A 20,764-nucleotide genomic window follows, 5' to 3' on the forward strand; every position below is an offset into this window, starting at 1 on the left:
CAGCCCACCCGCGTAGCAGCCCCATTACTGAGCCCCCCTTCCACTAGGGAATGTTCGATACAGGTCGCAGGTTTTCGCGTGCCTTCTCCGACCCGTGGGCTCACCCCACTGGGTTCACCGCCTCACGTGTGGGTACGTCACCCCAGTGCCACCTTGATACAAGTGGAAGGAAAGCATAATCTGCCCGGTCAGTTTCACTCCACCATGTGGCCCGCTGCGGGAAACCCAAAAAAACATTTCATTTCAAGGTATCCTTCAATAAACCCTCGTCCCACTATTATCTCTATAATCGGGCAAGCAAGCCAACGAGGTGGAGGTTCGGAAGGCCATACGTTTGGAAGCCTGCCTTATCGAGTACCCCCGCCTCTTCACCCTCTCCCTCTCTCCTATATTTCTTCTCCTCCCTCCTGCTCCTCCACAGCGAGAGCTTCTCATCGAACTCCATTTGGTACTCTAGGAGAGGGGGTTACTGAGAGCTCCTCTCTCTCTCGCTCGCGCCCCTGCTCGGTTCGTGGAGCGGCCATAGAAGCCCTAGCAGAGGTGGCCATGGCCTCCATCGTCGGGGTCTCGTCCCTATACCGGAGCCCCTGTCTCGAGCTCCCCAAGAGGGCCCTCTCATACCTCTCCCCCTCCTCCAAGAAGTCCCACTTGTGCGGCCGCAGGGCTTCCGCCACGGCCAGGGGCTGTTGCTGCTCCCTGCAGAGCTCGAGGCCGACGGAAGCGCCTCCTCGTCTGCTCGTCCCCTTGGCTGTGGCCTCGCCTAACTCGGTCCTGAGCGAGGAGGCGTTCAAGGGGCTCGGCGACTTCTCCAAGTCATCTCTGGATGGGGAGGAGGGCGAGGAGGAGTACTACGGCTCCGAGGAGGGGGAGGAGGAGGCGGAAGGCTCCACCGTCGGCAGCAAGGAAGAACTCGCCATTGCCAATCTAGGGTTGCCCGAGCGGCTCGTGAGTGCCCTCGAGGAGCGTGGGATTACTCACCTCTTTCCCATTCAGGTAACGCGATGGATGTAAATTGTGTAGCAGAAAAAATACTGTTATCTTTTTTAATGGGTAATTCTCGAAAGTCGACTGTGGAGATTAAATAGTCTATCGTTGGAGACGACCGAACGGCGCCGCTGGTGCATGATGCTCTGAACTCCATTTATCCATGTGTTTATCAGCATCGATGCACCGTGGCAAGCACCTACAACACGTCGTCTCTTGATGTTGGATTTTTAATTTTATAGAACATTATGAAAGATGGCCATTCCGTTGGTCTGAATGCCTGCCGAGATCGACAGTTGTGGTAAGCTACTAGAACATATTCATTTGGTTTGAGGGATTCTACGTTATCTTCCTTTCCCTGTAACATGGTATTGGTCATTGCCATAATTATGTTATCTCTTCTGATTTATCTATGTTAGGATCGACTGATAGACTCTCGTAGCTAGATAGCTGGATGTTGTGATATTTGCATCTGCCACCGTTATTCCTCACAAGTTCTAGCTGTTTCTCTTAGAGGGCTGTGCTGCTTCCTGCTCTTGAAGGCCGAGATCTCATTGCACGGGCAAAGACGGGGACAGGGAAGACCCTGGCTTTTGGAATTCCCATCATTAAACGACTCACTGAGGATAATGAAGGCCGAAGAATCTCGAGGTTTTGATTCTATTCCCCCTTTGCTTTGCAACTGTACGTTATCTTGCATCAAGGACTCGCTTTTGTTCGTATTTACTTGTTTGCTTATTTGCTTTGCCTGCTTTCAGTAAGCGAGGACGTCTTCCCCGGGTCCTGGTTCTAGCACCAACTAGAGAGTTAGCCAAGCAAGTGGAGAAGGAAATCAAAGAGTCAGCACCGTATCTTGGCACTGTCTGTGTCTATGGAGGAGTTTCTTACAACGTCCAGCAAAACACACTAGCTCGTGGCGTTGATGTGGTAGTGGGGACTCCTGGTCGAATTATCGACCTGATTGATAGCAACAGCCTTCAATTGGGAGAAATTCAGTATTTGGTTCTTGATGAGGCTGATCGGATGCTTGCTGTTGGATTTGAGGAAGATGTGGAAGTGATATTGGAAAAACTGCCATCAGATCGTCAAAGCATGCTATTTTCTGCAACAATGCCTGGTTGGGTGAAAAAGTTGGCCAGGAGATATCTGAATGATCCCTTGACAATCGACTTGGTAACTCTTCTGGTGCTGTTTAATTTGTTTTGTAATGATTTTGTGCCCTCTGCTTGTTTCTATTCCTCCTGATTTTCTTCTATCCTCGATGTTAGATGTGTAAACCAGGTTCTGACACAGAAAACTTTTTTGTAATTTAAGCTTCGCATGAACCCAGTAATTGTTTAAAGATAAAAATAATGCATTTGTTATTTAAATGCTTGCTTATACATGACAAGAAGAGTGGTAAAAAAAACTTTTGGGTTTTTGTTGGATACTTTCAATTGTAAGAAAAGGAAAGGCGATTACAATGTTTCGTAACCATGGATGTTGGCATGCCTTTGTGCTAAAATGCATTGCATGCGGTTTAAGAGATGTTGTTGCCCAAGGAGACAACCCAAGAGGGGGGGTGAATTGGGTTTTAATTTAATTATTGACCAATTAAAAATAAAGTGAGTGATTAATTAAATCTATTGCAAGTGGATTAGTTAGATCACTAGATGCAATGAATGAAGAGAGAGAAAGAGACAAAGACCAATACAAACGCTGAGAGGTTTATAGTGGTTCGGAGCCAACACTTGCTCCTACGTCCACTCCCCAAGCTGCACTTGAGAGTTCACTATAATCCCTAGGATTACAGCCGGTTGTTTTCCAAGCTAACAACCAAACTTATTGTTTTCACGAGATCATAACGAACTCGGTCAGTTTTGACAGGCTCACCGACTAGAACCAAACAATTGTTTTTCTGGGGTTACAATCAAACCCAGTTGGTTTTTTCCGGTTCACCAACCACAACCTTACGCCGTTGGTTTTAACCTTGGCTCACCAACAATCCTAACTAGCCTTGATTCAATCCCTTGGCTGAATCAAGAAGTAAAGCAAGAGTTTAAGTTTACAACAATAAAGCTTCTAAAAAGCAGATTTAGGGCAATATAAACAAAGAGGAGTTAGAAGCCCTCAAATAGATTTGAGTTGTTGATGTGGGGCTTCTCGATTTTTGAGTCTCCTCTTGAGTGAGCCGGAGGATGAGGAACAGTCGGTAGAGCTTTTAATGCGAAGAAAGCTTTTTAATTTGAGTTGAATGCACTTCTTCCTTTTTTTTGCTTGGATTCACTCTACGGATGCTTTTTGTGGTTGAAAACCTTTAATGCTCAAGTGGAATGACTTTTTTGTTGTCTATTACTGTTCACTCTGGCTATTTAAGTGATTATTTTTGAAAAATAGCCGTTAGAGACTGATTTGGAGCCGTTCTGACCCATCTGCACAATCTGACAATGTATCCGTTGGGATCGGAGTCAACTCGCACGATCTGGAGTCGACTCGGCTGTTACTGGAGTCGACTCGCACTATACTGGAGACGACTCGGCTACTGTTCCAAATTTGAATTAAAGTACATGCCTTGTCCTGGAGTCGGCTCGGACCAAACTGGAGTCGACTCGCCAACAGCTGGAGACGACTCGGGCACTTAGGAGTCGGCTCGTTCTCAGGAATCCAGAGAACCCATTTTCTGATTTTCTTCCTCGAGTCGACTCGGCTGACTTGAGAGGCGACTCGAGATTTTCGAGAGACGTTTCGCTTTCAGAGACCGAAAAATTAATTCTCTGTCTTTTTGAACTGATCTGCCTCGGAGTCGACTCGGGCCTTGCTGGAGTCGACTCGACTAACTTGGGAGTCGACTCTGGATCCAGTGGAGACGACTCAATATCAGGTCTTCAAAAATCAACTCTCTGCCGTTTTCACTGTCTTCTTCTGCCGTTCTCCAAGCACCGGAGTCGACTCGCAACCTTTTGGAGTCGACTCGCTTTCAGGGTCGAAAATCCAACGTTCTGTCTTTCTGTCTGTTCTCAGTGGAGTCGACTCAGGACTATCTGGAGTTGATTCGCCAAGCACCGGAGTCGACTCGCAACCTTTTGGAGTCGACTCGCTCTCAGGGTCGAAAATCCATCGTTCTTTCTTTCTATCTGTTCTCAGTCGGAGTCGATTCGCAAAGTCCCAGAGTCGACTCGAGCTTGTGCCAGAACCTTGCAAGCGTGCCGCAGTTGACTCACAATGTCCAGAAGTCGACTCGTGATGCAGACTTTGGTTCAGATAGAGTTCAATACTTAACCAAAAGACTCTGAACCAAAGCTCAAGGCACTTAGACAGAATTTTATAAAGATTTCTCTGAAACACTAGATTGAATTCATTAGAACAACATAAAACATACTCAAGTGCTTTGAACTCATCAAAATTAATTAGGGGAATACTCAGTCACTCCACAATCTCCTCCTTTTTGATGATGACAAAACATTGAGAATTTTGTAAAGTGAATTACTTATTCAAGGAATGATTCGTGGTAAAGTTTTGAAATAAATTCAAATGTCTAGTCATGTAATATATCCAAAATTGAAAGGTATGAGTCAGTAAACTCTGAAATTAAAGCTCCCCCTTTCATTTGGAATTATATAAGCCTTCAAATCATTCAATCAATTGTTTGGCTTATATGTCTTTAATGAGTTTGCTTTCTTAGAATTTCAGATTCTCCCCCTCAACATGTGCATTCAATTTTGTTTAAACTTTGTTCAAGTTTTCTGGATATTCTTTTAGTGTTCTAAACTTGAACTTTTGTTCTTAATTATAGAAGGAAAAATCTGACGATTTGTTCTTGAATATGATCCGACTAATCTCCGAATATTCCTTGAATAGACTCTAGAGATTACTCCTTGAGGAGCCCCAACGGAGGAATAAAAACCTCGAAGTATCGAATCCACTAAGAACAAATCACATTTTGCTTAAATGTTTTCTTGTTTAGTGATTCCCTTTACTTACAATATATCACATTTTCTCCTCCTTTTTGTCATCATATCAAAAAGGTGAAGAAGGAAAATAGCAACCATTGAACGTAATAATGATACCAAGAAAGTCAACACAAGCATCACAATGTGAAGTAAAAGGGAATTCATTTCATTTCAGTAAAAAGTACAAGATACATCAGTGCAGAAGAAAAAGAAAAAAAATATAACTAGGGCTTCGAAGACGAAGCACCACCAAAAAGGCTGTCTATGGAAGAGGTGATGGACTCTAGAAGTTTTATCATCTTGAAAAATTTGTTCTTCTGTAGAAGATGAAAGTCACTCATAGAGTCCACAATCTGTGCAGTAGCACGCTCCACTCTGCCTCGAAGTTCTCCAGCCTCCTTGGCGAACTCCGAAATGTCGATGACTGTAGGAGTGGCAATGGCAGCAACTCTCAGCTGCAGATCCCGGACTCCTCCATAAAGAGGGAGTCCTCCCGAGATATGCTCTCTTCCAAGTAAGTGATCCTCTCGTGTAGCCGAGTGAACTCCGGCTGAATGCGCAAGACCACCTCACTCGAAATCCTGTCAACTAACATGTCGACGATCTCGGAGTCAAAGATAGTGGGGGCTGTCTGAGGAGCAGGCTGAGAAGAGGGAATGTCAGAATCAGCTGGGATCTCAGAGGAGGGTATAGAGGGAGGAGGATGAGATGAAGAAGGGATCTCTGTGGATGGAAGGTCAGAATGAGTAGATGTAGATTTCCGAATCCATGAACCCTCAACAAGGGAGAACCCCATTCTATGAAGGGTTCTCTCGTCTACATAGTCAATGTTACGTAAGGGACAAGAGGACTCCCTCTCTGGAATGGCGACATGGAACTCACGAAAGAGAAGTGTGAAAATCATTTCATACGGAAGACTCATCCTAGGCTTAGATACAACCTCTAGAAAGTGACGATAGATGAGATGGGGAAAGTTCAGTGGAAGGTCCTGAAGAATGAAGAACATGACCATAAGATCCTTCTCGGAAATGAAGTCGAATCTTCCGGTCTTGGGAAAGAGGACGTGACCAATAATGCAAAGGAGAAGACGCAACTCAGCGTTAAGCTGATTTGCAGATATTTCCTCGAACGGGTCTGTGGGGTCTCTACCGAGCAAAAGACGTATACCATCACCCCTATCAGCCAAGGAGGAAGGACAGGGGCCGACAATGGGTAGGTCCAAGAGCCTAGAGAGGATGGGCACCGAAATGACAATCTTTGTGTTGGCTACCCAACCTTCAATACAATCGTCACCCCGTGTGACGGTGCTGAAGAACTCCCTAACTAACTTGGGGTAAGTGGGGACGGAGAGAGTACAAAGAAAATGGAGATATGAAACCTCAAATGATCCCCTAGGGCAAAACCCGAACGGGAGAGGAAGTGAAAATCAACACACCTCCCGGTCGTGACTGCCCTTCCAGCACATGAGCACGAGGGAGCCGGTCTCGGAGGGGAAGGAGCCTCGGGTTCCGAAGGAGCCGGCTCATTCCGACTCTTTGACCGTCTCTCAGCGTCAATGCACATGCTAGGGCGCTTCCTGCGGGAAGCGAGTGCTTTCTTTGGGGGCATGACAGTGACAAAACGAAGAGAAGGAGACGAGGAACTTACGATTTCGACGTAGGAGAGACAGGGGAGACGGGAGACAGAATAGGATGATTTTGGGAAGATGAAAGAAAATAAGAAAGGGACGGCTCGACTAGGTCATATACCGATTTTCCGTTCCCCAGTCGACTCCTACAATAGCTCGAGTCGACTCCAGATCGAGTCAACTCCGAGTATTGCTTCGAGTCGACTCGGGCACAGACGACCCAAAAAAAATAAAAGCAATTCCAAACAAAAGAAAAAGGGGCCAAACAGAGTCCATAGACTTCTCATGATCTTCAATAAACTCTTTGCAAAGACAATTGTTAGTAGCACCGAAAATAATATCATTTACATAAATCTGTACTATTAACATATCTTTGCTTTTTTTTCAAAAACAAGGTTGTATCAACATTCCCTTTAGAAAATTCATGATCTAATAGAAATTTGCTAAGTCTTTCATACCATGCTCTAGGGGTTTGTTTTAGACCATAAAGTGCTTTATTTAATTTGTAAACATGGTTAGGGTATTGATGATTTTCAAAATCAGGAGGCTGTTCTACATAAACCTCCTCATTAATATACCCATTTAAGAAAGCACTCTTTACATCCATTTGAAATAATTGGAAATCTTTAAAACATGCAAATGCTAGTAACAATCTAATTGCCTCAAGTCTAGCCACGAGCAAAGGTCTCATCAAAATCTATACCTTCTTCTTCATTATAGCCCTTTGCTACTAGTCTAGCCTTCTTCCTAATCACAACTCCATTTTTATCAAGCTTATTTTTGTATACTCATTTAGTTCCAATTATTGAGTATTCAGAGGATCTTTCAACTAAGTTCCATACATTGTTTCTTGTAAATTGGTTAAGTTCCTCTTGCATAGTATTTATCCAATTTACATCATTTTCAGCTTCTTTAATATTTTTAGGTTCTAAATGTGATACAAATGCAAGATGATTATTTAAGTTCCTAAGAGAAGCTCTAGTTCTAACAGGTTGAGATGGATCATCTAAGATTAACTCTTTAGGGTGACCATAAGTATACTTCCAAGCCCTTGTAAGCTCATGATCAGCAATTACCTCTTGGCTTGTTGAAGTCTCTTCAATTTGCTTCGGTTCATCCTCTTGCAAGGTCATGTGATCCATCTTTTCTTCAAGTGTCCCTGCATCATCATCAAAAGCTACTTTTTTGCTAGAGGAAGCATCATTAGTCTCATCAAAAACAACATGAATAGATTCTTCAACAACAAGAGTTCTTTTGTTGAAGATTTTATATGCCCTACTTGATGTAGAGTATCCCAAAAAGATATCCTCATCAGATTTGGAATCAAATTTGCCTAAGTTATCTTTACCATTATTATGAATGTAACACCTACAACCAAAAACATGAAAGTAGTTTACTTTGGGTTTTCTATCTCTATAAAGTTCATAAGGCGTTTTCTTTATAATAGGTCTCAACAGAACTCTATTTAGAATATAACATGATGTGTTAACAGCTTCAGCCCAAAAATACTTTGGAAGATCACTTTCACACAACATGGTTCTAGCCATTTCTTATAGGGTTTTATTCTTTCTTTCTACCACTCCATTTTGTTGTGGAGTCCTAGGTGCAGAAAAATTATGAGTTATGCCCTTTTTACTACAAAATTTTTCAAAGAGAAGGTTTTCAAATTCTGTTCCATGATCACTCCTAATAGCTATAACTGAAGTATTTTTTACATTAGTTACTTTCTTATGGAATTTCTTAAACGATGAAAATGCTTCATCTTTATGAGCTAAAAACATGACCCATGTGAATGTAGAGTAATTATCTACTATCACAAGACCATACTTCTTTCCACCAAGACTTGTGGTCCTGGTTGGTCCAAAGAGGTCCATGTGAAGTAGCTCAAGAGGTCTAGTAGTAGAAACACAGTTTATAGACTTAACAGAACTTCTAGATTGTTTGCCAAATTGACATGCTCTACAACTTTTATCTTTCTTGAATTTCAGCTTTGGCAAACCAATCACAGAATCTCTTTTAATTAATTTAGACAGTGTATCCATGCTTGTATGACCTAATCTACGATGCCATAACCAACTTGCCTCATTGACCTTAGCATCATTAGCTACTAAGCAGTGGCTATTTTTAACAAGATCATCAAGATCTACTAAATAAACATTGCCACGTCTTAGTCCTTTGAAAACTATGCTATTATCAATTGGATTGGTTATGATGGATAAAGATGACTTAAACAAAACATCAAAACCTCTATCACATAATTGACCTTGATTAGTTTCCAAAGGTCACCACACCTCCTTTCTTAGGTTATAGGGTGAAGAATTGCCCATTGTCACCTGTCATGTGTCTTGAGCAGCCACTATCCAAATACCAACACTGTTTATTGAGCTTGGCCACAAGACACTCCTAGACAAGGAAATCATACGGTCTTAGGTACCCAAGTTTTCTTGGGTCTTTCAAGGTTAGCTAAGTTAGTTCCTTTTGGTACCCAAACCTTGTTAATCTTCTTTTTAGTTTCTGTTTTTCTATAGTTGCATATATTAGCTTTATGTCATACTCTACCACAACAAAAACATGTTACATCTTTAGCTTTATTTTCACCGACTTTTACAAAGAAGTTTTTAAGGAATTTCTGTTTGTTCTTAGCCTTATACACTAAGCCGGCTCTATTAAACACAATTATTAAGAATCATTTCTAGTTTTTCAGAACTATAAGTAAACTTCTCAACAATAGGTTTATATTTTTCAAGTTCTTTTGTTAAGTTCAGTTTTTCTATTTTTAGTAGGTTTAGATCTTTCGTAAAGTTATCTTTTAAGGTTTGATTGGTATTTTTTAAAACAGAGATTTCCTTTGTTAATCCTTCCTTTTCTTTAATTAAGGTTTCTGTTTTTAGTTTTAGTATTTTATTGTTAGTTTCAAGCTCTAGGTTTTCCTTAGTTAGATTTTCTTTGTTCTTAGCTAGCTTTTCTGTCTTATACATGTGGGTTTGATTAGATAGCTTCAATTCTTTGTTTCTAATGGTTAGTGCTCTACATTCATCCATTAACTCATTAAAAGCATCATATAATTCTTCAAAAGTAAAATCTAAATGGTTTTCAGTACTTACCTCATCCTCATTGGCCACAAGGCAAAAGTTGGCCTTCTCTTCTTGTTCTTCTTCTGATGGTGAGTTGTCGGAATCTATCCAAGTAGTGAAGAGAACTTTCTCCTTCTTGAATCTACTATTACAAAACTCATCCTCGTTGGCCTTAAGGCAGAGGTTGGCCTTCTCTTCTTATTCTTCTTCTGATGGTGAGTTGTCGGAATCTGTCCAAGTAGTGAAGAGGACTTTCTTCTTCTTGAATCTACCCCCCTTTTTTAATGTGGGGCAGTCGGCTCTGAAATGATCTGGCTTCTTGCACTCATAGCACCCGATTCCCTCACCTTTCTTCTCCTTACCCTTGTCCTTGTGGAAGGAGTTTGAAGGGAACCTTTTCTTGTGGAAGGTTTTCTTTCTATTGATAAACTTTCTGAATTTTCTCACAAGAAGTGCCTCTTCTTCATCCTCCTCATTGTCTTCTTCTTCACTACTGCTACTGCAAGAAAGATCTTTGTTAGAGGAAGTAGACTTGAGGGTAATTACTTTTTTTTATGAGAGGATTCTTCTTTGCTGTGTTGTTTCATCGTGAGCTCATGCGTCATTAGTGATTCAAGAAGCTCCTCGAGTGACAGGGTGTTCAAGTCCTTTGTTTCTTGAATCGCCGTGACTTTGGCTTCCCATGACCTAGGTAACAAGCGAAGAACCTTCCTAACAAGGTCACTGTTAGAATAACTTTTACCAAGGCTTTTTAGGCCATTGACAATATCAGTAAATCTGGTGAACATGCAAGTGATGGTTTCATTAGATTCCATTTTAAATAGTTCGTATTTATGAACTAGCATGTTGATTTTAGATTCTTTGACTTGATTTGTGCCCTCGTGGGTCACTTCAAGTCTATCCCATATTTCTCTTGCAGAAATATAAGTAAAGATCCTATTGAATTCATTTGGGTCTAAAGCACAATATAGTACGTTCATTGCCTTAGCATTAAGTTGTGCTTTTCTTCTATCAAATTCATCCCAATCTTTTTCAAGCTTGCGAATGGACACATTATCTACCGTGTGTGTTGGAATGTGTGGTCCATTTACTATGATGCTCCATACATCATAGTCTTGGGCTTGGATGAAGATTCTCATCCTAGCCTTTCAATAGGTATAATTTGTACTATTGAATAATGGTGGCCTATTGGTGGATTGTTCTTGACTAAGGGAAGATCCAAATGGGGTTGTCATCTTAATCTTTTACTCTTTTTAAAGATTGGAACACCAATCGATATGAGAGCACCTGCCCTGATACCAATTGTTGCCCAAGGAGACAACCCAAGAGGGAGAGTGAATTGGGTTTTAATTAATTATTGATCAATTAAAAATAAAGTGAGTGATTAACTAAATCTATTGCAAGTGGATTAGTTAGATCACTAGATGCAATGAATGAAGAGAGAGAAAGAGACAAAGACCAATACAAATATTGAGAGGTTTATAGTGGTTCGGAGCCAACACTTGCTCCTACATCCACTTTCCAAGCCGCATTTGGGAGTTCACTATAATCCCTAGGATTACAGCCGGTTGTTTTCCAAGCTAACAACCAAACTTGTTATTTTCATGAGATCACAACGAACTCGGTCGGTTTTGACAGGCTCACCGATTAGAACCAAACGATTGTTTTTCCGAGGTTACAATCAAACCCAGTTGGTTTTTTTCGGTTCACCAACCACAACCTTACACCGTTGGTTTTAACCTTGGCTCACCAACAAACCTAACTAGCTTTGATTCAATCCCTTGATTGAATCAAGAAGTAAAGCAAGAGTTTAAGTTTATAACAATAAAGCTTCTAAAAAGCAAATTTAGGGCAATATAAACAAAGAGGAGTTAGAAACCCTCAAACAGGTTTGAGTTGTTGATGTGGGGTTTCTCGATTTTTGAGTCTTCTCTTGAGTGAGCCGGAGGATGAGGAACAGTCGGTAGAGCTTTTAATGCGAAGGAAGCTTTTTAATATGAGTTGAATGCACTTCTCCCTTCTTTTTGCTTGGATTCACTCTACGGATGCTTTTGGTGGTTGAAAACCTTTAATGCTCAAGTGGAATGACTCTCTTATTGTTTACTACTGTTCACTCTGGCTATTTAAGTGATCACCTTTGAAAAATAGCCGTTAGAGACTGATTTGGAGCCGTTCTGACCCATCTGCACAATCTGACAATGTATTCGTTGGGATCGGAGTCGACTCGCGCGATCTGGAGTCGACTTGGCTGTTACTGGAGTCGACTCGCACTATACTGGAGACGACTCGGCCACTGTTCAAAATTTGAATTAAAGTGCAATGCCTTGTCCTGGAGTCGGCTCGGACCAAACTGGAGTCGACTCGCCGACAACTGGAGATGACTCGGGCACCTAGGAGTCGGCTCGTTCTCAAGAATACAGAGAACCCATTTTCTGATTTTCTTCCTCGAGTCGATTCGGGTTAGCTTGGAGTCGACTCGGCTGACTTGAGAGGCGACTCGAGATCTTCGAGAGACGTCTCGCTCTCAGAGACCGAAAAATTGATTCTCTGTCTTTTTGAACTGATCTGCTTTGGAGTCGACTCGGGCCTTGCTGGAGTCGACTCGACTAACTTGGGAGTTGACTCTGGATCCAGTGGAGACGACTCGATATCAGGTCTTCAAAAATCAATTCTCTGCCATTTTCACTGTCTTCTTCTGGGAGTCGACTCGGGACCATCTGGAGTTGACTCGCCAAGCACCGGAGTCGACTCGCAACCTTTTGGAGTCGACTCGCTCTCAGGGTCGAAAATCCAACGTTCTGTCTTTCTGTCTGTTTTCAGTGGAGTCGACTCGCAACCTTTTGGAGTCGACTCGCTCTCAGGGTCGAAAATCCATCGTTCTATCTTTCTGTCTGTTCTCAGTCGGAGTCGACTCGCAGAGTTCCGGAGTCGACTCGAGCTTGTGCCAGAACCTTGCAAGCATGCCGGAGTCGACTCACAGTGTCCAGGAGTCGACTCGTGATGCAGACTTTAGTTTAGACAGAGTTCAATACTTAACCAAAAGACTCTGAACCAAAGCTCAAGGCATTTAGACAGAATTTAATAAAGATTTTCCTGAAACACTAGCTTGAATTCATTAGAACAACATAAAACATACTCAAGTGCTTTGAACTCATCAAAATCAATTAGGGGAATACTCAATCACTCCACAGATGTAGCTCTTAAACAGATAAATATTTGTAATGCATCATAAAACCATACTCATACATATAAAAGAATTTTGTGATGGTTGCCTGAAAATGCATTATATGTATTGACCAAGTATGTTTTCTTGTTGTAAATTTAATATTACTTTCCATCTCAAGTAACAGATTAGGATCTTGGAATACTTGAATGATCATGGACATGCTAGCTTGCTGCAAAATGCATCTCTTGACAGTCAGATTCTGTTTGGAAGTTATGGTGTGAAAAGCTTTGGCAACTAAGCATGTTAGTTTTTCTCTTGTAAATGTTTGTCGACAATTCTAGGCTGGTAGATGTAAAAAAAGTAAAGTATGCACTCATGGACTCGGATACATGAAAGAGAAGATTGAGGTATCTGCTAAAACGAACTCAGTTCCATAGATGGGTTGATTTAGCCTGGAGCTGTTATAGCTTATTGTAATAAGTAATGGCTTATTCTAAACAACTTGTTCTGATTGGCTTGTTCAACCAATAAAGGACTATGTTGTCACACATTGCAATTTGTGTTTCTTTTCTTTCATTTTCCCAATCATTTTGTGTTCTTTTAGTTATAAAATATTGTTCAAATAAGCTACAGCATGGTCGTCATAAAATGATGATATGTAATTTGAACTCGGTAGGTTGTGATTTTGTATTGTATATGGGCTTAGTTTATACACTATCTCATTCATTGAATGCAGTTAAAATTTATTACAACTGAAATATATGAAATGCTAGAACCCGAAAGTATTCCTTTCTTCTCTTAGTTTTTCGAAGTTGATCAAATAGTTCAATCAAGAGTTCAGGGTTCTCTATTTCTTGACATCTTATACCTCCAAAACTCTGGTTGGAACAACAGTTTATTATTTCTGAAGTTTGTTAGCCATTGCTTAGTATTTCCATACTTGGCAATAGCTGAAGCCATACTATTATGTAGTTGAAACACATTTGGATAGCTAATTTAGTAGATTCTGGGAAGCATTGGATTGCATGAGGATTTTGAAGATTCTTGGCTTCTTCGTTACAGGATTAAAGTTCAAAGAATGATGCATAATTTGAATGTAAAATTTCAGCTGTTTTTCATATCCATGTATCTTTTCTAGGACGTGTATTCTGATATTGTGATTGTACCATACACACCCTGTTTATGCGAAGCAATAGTTGACTTAGTGTTATTTATATATGCATTCATGCATACAGAAATACACACCTAATACATATATGCCTTTGTTTCACTTGCTTATAGAATCTTTGTCTATCTTTGTTTAGTTGTGCACCATAAAATATTGTTAATTCTTCTTGTGTTTCTATATTTTCATTTAGGTTGGTGATCAAGATGAAAAGCTAGCAGAAGGAATTAAACTTTATGCTATTCCAACAACTGTAACGTCAAAGCGTACAATCCTTAGTGACCTAATAACGGTATGTCTAAAATTGCTAAGATTGACAGTTTGTGCTCATCTCATTCATGTTGCTTACTTGTATGGGTTCAGCTTTATCATATGCTAGATGGGATGGTCATCTTAGTTATGCTTTACTCATGTATTAGGAATAATCAACTTTTTTTTTTGATTTGATTCAATAATTAACTTATTGTGATCTTACTTGGAGATCTGCAGGTTCTCTATTTTCATGTTTAATGTTGAGAGATATACTTGGCACTTATTTCTTGATAACCCTCATTTTGAACAGTATTGGGAAGATTCAGGAAATTAGTTTATCACACTATTTGTATAAAACATATTACATTATTAGACTCTAGTAGGTCCTGTCCTCTTTGTCTTTCTTTTTCATTCCTTAACCATATGATTTAGCTCCTTTGCTAATTCACTTGCTCCACAAACCTCTGCCAAATACTGCTTATGGATCTATCATGTTTTGTTTAGTTTTAACGGCCCAATCAGCTTATGTAATTGTTAGGCTTCTTAGAAAGTACCCAATTGTTGAGGGAATCCTTCATGGGGGCCATATAGAGTTCCTGGAGAATACATTACCAAAGCAGTCGTTCTCTCTATCACACACGCAGACACATATAGAGAGATGCATGCTCACACTTATACCCTTATGGTCAAGGTTTGCTGTACCGAGTGATAGTTTGTATAGATACTGATTTGCTTCCTGGAACCATTTTGCACAGTTTTTTGTTTGATATTCAGTCATCATGAGAAAAACTGAACTTTCTTTTCTCGCAAGAGGAATATGTTTTCTTTTTTAACTACAGTAATAAATTGCTTCTTACTTTCACAGGTATATGCAAAGGGTGGGAAGACCATTGTTTTCACTCAAACAAAACGCGATGCTGATGAGGTATCCATGGCTTTGACTAATAGTATTGCATCTGAGGCACTTCACGGGGACATATCTCAACATCAGAGGGAGAGAACATTGAGTAGTTTTCGTCAAGGAAAGTTTACCGTGCTTGTTGCGACTGATGTGGCTGCTCGTGGTCTTGACATACCAAATGTTGATCTGGTAGGTTTGCTAAAATAGTCTCAGTTTGTCTGTCTGCCATAGCCGTATCTGTAATATCAATTATATTCTAATGTTGCTAATGAACGATTATTATTTTTTTCCTGTTGAGCTCTGAAAAAAGGTGCAAGCTTGCCAATTCAACATTTTATAGATAGTTTCATTGTGTTTATTCAACTGGTGATTTGAAAACCTCCATTAGCTGGTCCAGGGTAGCTATGTTATGTGAGCTAATTTTGAGGTTATGCATATCATGTTTTCAGCATTTGGATGTAAATTCTTTCCATTTGCTTGTTTAACTGCATGTTAATATTTATTTTCACTTTGACTAGCAGGCTAATTAATTATTGGAGGGCCCAGATCGATCAACTTTTAACACCTTAATGATTTTTTGTCAACCAATGATTGCTTTACTTTGACATTTTAACATTAAGTCATGAGTTTTGTTTAATAAACTCAATACTTTAAGTTTATAAACCGCAGGCATTTAATTATTTTGGATGACAGCCAGGGTCAGCCAATATATATTAAGTCTCCATTCGCATGCTGCCACTTTACCTTTCTCTATAAAAGTATGCTATTAAGTGTTTAAAATTTGTCTTCGCTTTTGCAGATTATTCATTATGAATTGCCAAATGACCCGGAAACCTTTGTCCATCGTTCTGGTCGTACTGGGCGTGCTGGGAAAGAAGGCACGGCCATCTTGATGTTTACTAGCAGCCAAAGGAAAACTGTTAAATCACTTGAGCGTGATGTCGGATGCAAGTTTGAATTTGTAAGCCCACCACTGATGCAAGAGGTTTTGGAGTCATCAGCGGAGCAAGTTGTTGCAACTCTGCGGGGTGTCCATCCAGAGTCGATACAACACTTCCTTCCAACGGCTCAAAGATTGACAGAAGACCTAGGAACAAACGCTCTTGCTGCTGCATTGGCACATTTGAGTGGATTTTCTCAACCACCTTCATCTCGTTCTCTTATCAGTCATGAGCAGGTAAAAGATAATCATGTTTTGGGTTTTTTATAATTTCTCAGATATATCTGTATTTCTTTCAATTTATGTGATCTTTGTCACGTTGCAGCATGTTTTTCCATCCTGGTCCAGTTAGCACTAAGTAGACATTCCTACTTTCTTTGTGCATTCTTAACTGGTAAAGTATGTGTTAGAACTGGTTTGACTTGATCCAACTATTGGTTCTTAGAGAATCATCCAGCTCCAAAAACTTATCAGATCAGGCTACAGAACTATACTGTGCACTGTACCATCGTATATGAGCATAATGGAACATGGTGCCTGTATGCCATGTGAATTAGCAATCTATATACTGAATTATCATGCATTTGTCAATTTCGTTATATCTTCATGTTTTCTTGGAAAATTTTCAGCTTCAGCTGTCCTATCATTTGCAGGGGTGGGTGACATTACAGTTAACACGTGAACAAGGATACTCAAGAGGGTTCTTTTCTCCAAGATCTGTTACTGGGTTTCTTTCTGATGTTTATCCTGCTGCTGCTGATGAAGTTGGCAAAATTTACTTGATTGCAGATGAAAGGGTTTGTATTATACTGGAGAGCAGTTTACTCCTTTTGCCTTTTCCTGGTTCTGATATTTGCTGTTGGCTTGTCTTCCTCAGTCTCTACTACATAATTGATGAAGCAGATCCAAGCTGATAATTTTTATCATCTTTCTAATTTTTAATGCATAATTTTCACTAAATCAACAAAATGTGAGCTTCGGTTATGCATAAGTTTGCATGCACTGATCCATTTTGCTGGCAAAGAGATTAGCACTTTAGCAGTAAGTCTTTTCAAATGTTTATTTTTGTGCAAATCATGCCAGTACCCTGCTATTGTGATATCTGTCATCACTGTATTCAATTGGATGTTTCATTATTAACATGGTGCATGAATCCTTTACCATTATGCATGTATAGTGAAATGGCTGTCATCTTGTTTTACCTCTATCTTCTGAGCTCACAGCAGGAACATATTAGTATGTTTTAAAATCTCATTAAAATATTATTTTCTTTCAAATTTTCATCATCCAATGGTGATGAACTTCATTTGTTTAAGCAATCTCTATTGCCTGTTTATCATATCAGGTTCAAGGAGCAGTTTTTGATTTACCTGAGGAAATTGCGAAAGAATTACTGAATAAGCAGCTACCTCCAGGAAATACCATATCCAAGATCATGAAGGTAGTCTTTTAGCTTTATCCTCCTGTAAGCGGCTTTGCCGGTATCTTTGTTCAAATATTTACACAAAAGGAGTCTATGCCAAGGATTCGTTAATGCCTGTATTGCCTAGAATCCAAAACTGTTATATGTGCATTAAAGTCTTTTACTGAATTTATTTGGCATGGATTAATAGCTATTATAATGGAATAAATAATTGTTCAATAGCTATTACAAGAGAAAATGATGGCTTTATTTTATTGTGTCACTTTTCACAGATTAAGAAATTGTTTTATGAACTGACATAAAGTTCTGAATCAAAAAGATATTTTAATCATATGAAGACTGTAGTTCGTGTTACATAACAGCTGCTATAACAGGATATTGCCTGAATCATAGGAGGTCCGGTTTGTTTATTTGTTTGTTTGTTACCTATTTCCAAAGCCAATATAATTCTGTTATAAAGTTATCACGGCTGTTGTTCAAACCATGATTAGTTCTGAGATCAATTAGATAGTGTGAGATCTGGTTGGATTTTCTTGATAATTGGATATGAACCATTGGCAATAAAATCTTGTAGATGATGTAAAAGCTCCTTGAGTGCCTGAATTTGCGAATACCTTTGGATAAGTTTTTAAGCTTCTTTGGTATAATATTTTATTTTTAAAGACCCTGAAATTAGGTCAAAAGTTGTATATTCTGATGTTGTTAGTCTGAAGAGAAGAGTTTAATCTTTCATGCTTGCCTTGTTATTTGCTCTTTCTTGCTTACTGTGTGGGTCTTGTGAGACTCTGGTCACCATAATATATTACTGGGGATGGATTTGACATTCTAATTTCTGTAGCTTGAATCCAGGAGCCTAATTCTTGTTATATGTCTCATTCTTTGTTGTTTTCTTGGTTTGTTGTTTTGGTCTTTTCACACTAGAGTCATGGTAGACTGGTTTTCTGTCAGTAGGGCTCTTTGGTAACTGACATGCTTTTATCTTGTATATGTACCTTTTTGCAGTTGCCTGCCTTGCAAGATGATGGTCCTTCAACTGATAATTATGGCCGGTTTTCTAATTGGGACCGGGGTTCCAGAGGTGGCTTTAGGGAACGAGGTCACAGAGGTTCCAGAAATTGGGGTGGCCGGGGCTATGTTAGTGATGATGGCTTTCGGCGTGGTGGAAGGAGCTACAGAACTGATAATAGATGGTCTAGGACCGGAGGGAGCGATGATGATTGGCTGATCAGTGGTAGAATATCTGGCCGGTCATCATCCTTTGGAAGCAGGGATAGGTAAACTGCTCCAAATAATTTTCTAAAATTTAAGGTCATTTAAACTTTTCTTTGAACCTAGGAGCAAAGTTCTCTCATTTAGAAACTGCAGACCGCCAGTTTATACAATAGAAACTTTCTAAAGTTTCTAGAATAGAAACTGCAGACCGCCAGTTTATACAATAGAAACTGCAGACCGCCAGTTTATACAATAGAAACTGCAGACCAGTTTAGAAACTGCAGACCACCTAGGAGCAAAGGTCATTTAAACTTTCTAAAGTTCTCTCATTTAGAAACTTTTCTTTAAGAATTAGGTGGCTTTATGTGTATTTATGGTGGATTTCCGAGTTATTCAGCAGTTCAATCTTTTTTAGCTGTACCTGGCCAATTAAATTTTGCAAGGCTAATTGACTTGCACTGCTGCACAGTATTATACTGAAATATAGGTAAAATTTCGTTTTTTAATGAATCTTTATATGGTTTCTCTAATATATTCTCGGTTATATATTTCCAACCTTTTGTGATACCCCACTCTTTTAACCTGTCATAGCATATTTCCATCAATTTCCTGGTTTTTTGTTCGCTGGCCACTGTTATTATTGGATACCCTCCAATCTCATACACGTGGTTACTTGCATTCACAGCCGTGAAACAGTGAGTTATCATGCAAGCAAATGGCGATATTGACTCTGAATAATTAACCACTATTTCCTGAGTTTCCTTTGGTGAATCTTTCTAAACTGTCCTGGTTGTTATATTTAAACTTTCATGAATTTGAACCATGGAAACCACAAAATCTAGGCCAATTAGAAGAGGTTATGAAACTCATTAAAATATAAATGGAAATGTTACTTCTGGCAGATGTTACCTGGTTAGCAGGTTCAGATTACGAACCTGTATCTGGTGGATGTGGTCTTTGGGTCCTGGACTTCTGCTTGTAGAAGTGCACTTTAATGTTCCAGCTTTTGGACGAACAATGCAATAACTATTGCTCAGATGTTGATTCTGTAACCTGAATGTTGTGTTAGTAGCTTCTCTATATTTATGCCTTAACTTCATTACCTCACTGTAAACAGACATGATTTTTCATTTAATTTCAATCCTGTCATGGGTATTCTTTGCTGTTTATGCAAATTTTTGAAATTGCATCTTTATAATGCGACAGAGGCTTTGGAGGTGCATGCTTCAATTGTGGCAGAACTGGGCATCGAGCATCAGAATGTCCCAACAACTAGTTACTTGACATCTCAGCTATTGAATTTTGATTGCTCTCATTCTTTCCTGGTCTGCAAGAGTTGCATAAAGACTACATGGTGGGCAAATCAGTATATCCTTCCTGTTGCTTCATAAAATTGAAGTTTATACCATGCAAGATCTGACTGGTGGCCAATGGGTTCGGAGGAGGTTGTTACTATGTTTATTGAGTACTTTGTGAAAGGATTGGGCAGCCAGGGCGTTAACACATTAACTTGGTTCCTTTCTGCCTCTTTTTCTCTTTTTCATTTCTTGTCTTTTATCTTTTGGGCGGTGGTTTTGTTGGAGAGGTGTGTTTTGTGCAAGCAGGGGGTGGGGTGTTTTGAAGGTATTTGTCAGTGGAATGCTTAAACAAAGAGCAAATGCAACGTGACTTGTGGGTCATAGTATAGCAGTTTATATTTGTTAATCTCAATGTTGTTATCCTATTATTGATATTGTTGGGCATACTAGAGATGGCGAAGTGCATATATTTTCTTTGGTCAGTGCTACGCATGATGATCCAAGTAATATAAATTCTGTGCATTGGATGGGCGTAATCCTTGCAATTAAACTGCATATCAAGAATTTCAGAAATCAAACAGCAGAGGTGAATTGATTTACAGCAGAGTGGATCCAGACATGGTCAGATTTTCATTTAGAAAGCATAAGATTTTGCTACCGTGTATTCTTACTTTCATAATTCATCTACATTGATATAATTGCAGCTTTTAATCAAAGATTTAAAAGGGATGCATGGGTAATGCTAGGCTAACCCTTGCTCACAAGTAAACTATGAAGTGAGTTGTACAGATCG

The 20,764-nt window shown here is 39.7% G+C and overlaps 1 protein-coding gene across 3 annotated transcripts; it reads left to right on the forward strand.

The window, feature by feature from the left end:
- Window positions 1-218: 218 nt before the first annotated feature.
- On the forward strand, window positions 219-20,403 carry LOC103697660 (DEAD-box ATP-dependent RNA helicase 3B, chloroplastic-like). 3 transcript variants are annotated; one of them, XR_016398282.1, is made up of 11 exons: window positions 219-993; window positions 1,499-1,635; window positions 1,743-2,157; window positions 14,139-14,237; window positions 15,063-15,287; window positions 15,898-16,275; window positions 16,692-16,835; window positions 17,384-17,479; window positions 18,464-18,735; window positions 19,880-20,186; window positions 20,257-20,403. XR_016398282.1 is itself a non-coding variant. In XM_008779570.6 (10 exons), the coding sequence occupies exons 1-10, from the start codon at window positions 547-549 to the stop codon at window positions 19,947-19,949; spliced, it is 2,283 nt and encodes a 760-aa protein (XP_008777792.3). In that variant the 5' UTR covers window positions 274-546; the 3' UTR covers window positions 19,950-20,403. The 3 variants fall into 3 exon arrangements, 2 of the variants coding, with proteins under 2 accessions (XP_008777792.3, XP_089783229.1); XM_008779570.6 differs by having other exon boundaries at window positions 274-993; window positions 19,880-20,403; XM_089927103.1 differs by lacking the exons at window positions 19,880-20,186; window positions 20,257-20,403 and adding an exon at window positions 19,359-19,842 and having other exon boundaries at window positions 274-993.
- Window positions 20,404-20,764: the final 361 nt, after the last annotated feature.

Source organism: Phoenix dactylifera, chromosome 14, assembly GCF_051530095.1.
Source record: "Phoenix dactylifera cultivar Ajwa chromosome 14, Ajwa_hap1_PhDact_Kaust_v1.1, whole genome shotgun sequence".
Taxonomy (NCBI): Eukaryota; Viridiplantae; Streptophyta; class Magnoliopsida; order Arecales; family Arecaceae; genus Phoenix; species Phoenix dactylifera.

Excerpts from the sequence above, each read along its gene's own strand:
- LOC103697660 (XM_008779570.6), top strand. The coding sequence starts at position 547 with ATGGCCTCCATCGTCGGGGTCTCGTCCCTATACCGGAGCCCCTGTCTC. Across the intron at positions 2,158-14,138 it reads ATCCCTTGACAATCGACTTG|GTTGGTGATCAAGATGAAAA; the intron begins GTAACTCTTCTG and ends ATTTTCATTTAG. Across the intron at positions 18,736-19,879 it reads TCCTTTGGAAGCAGGGATAG|AGGCTTTGGAGGTGCATGCT; the intron begins GTAAACTGCTCC and ends ATAATGCGACAG.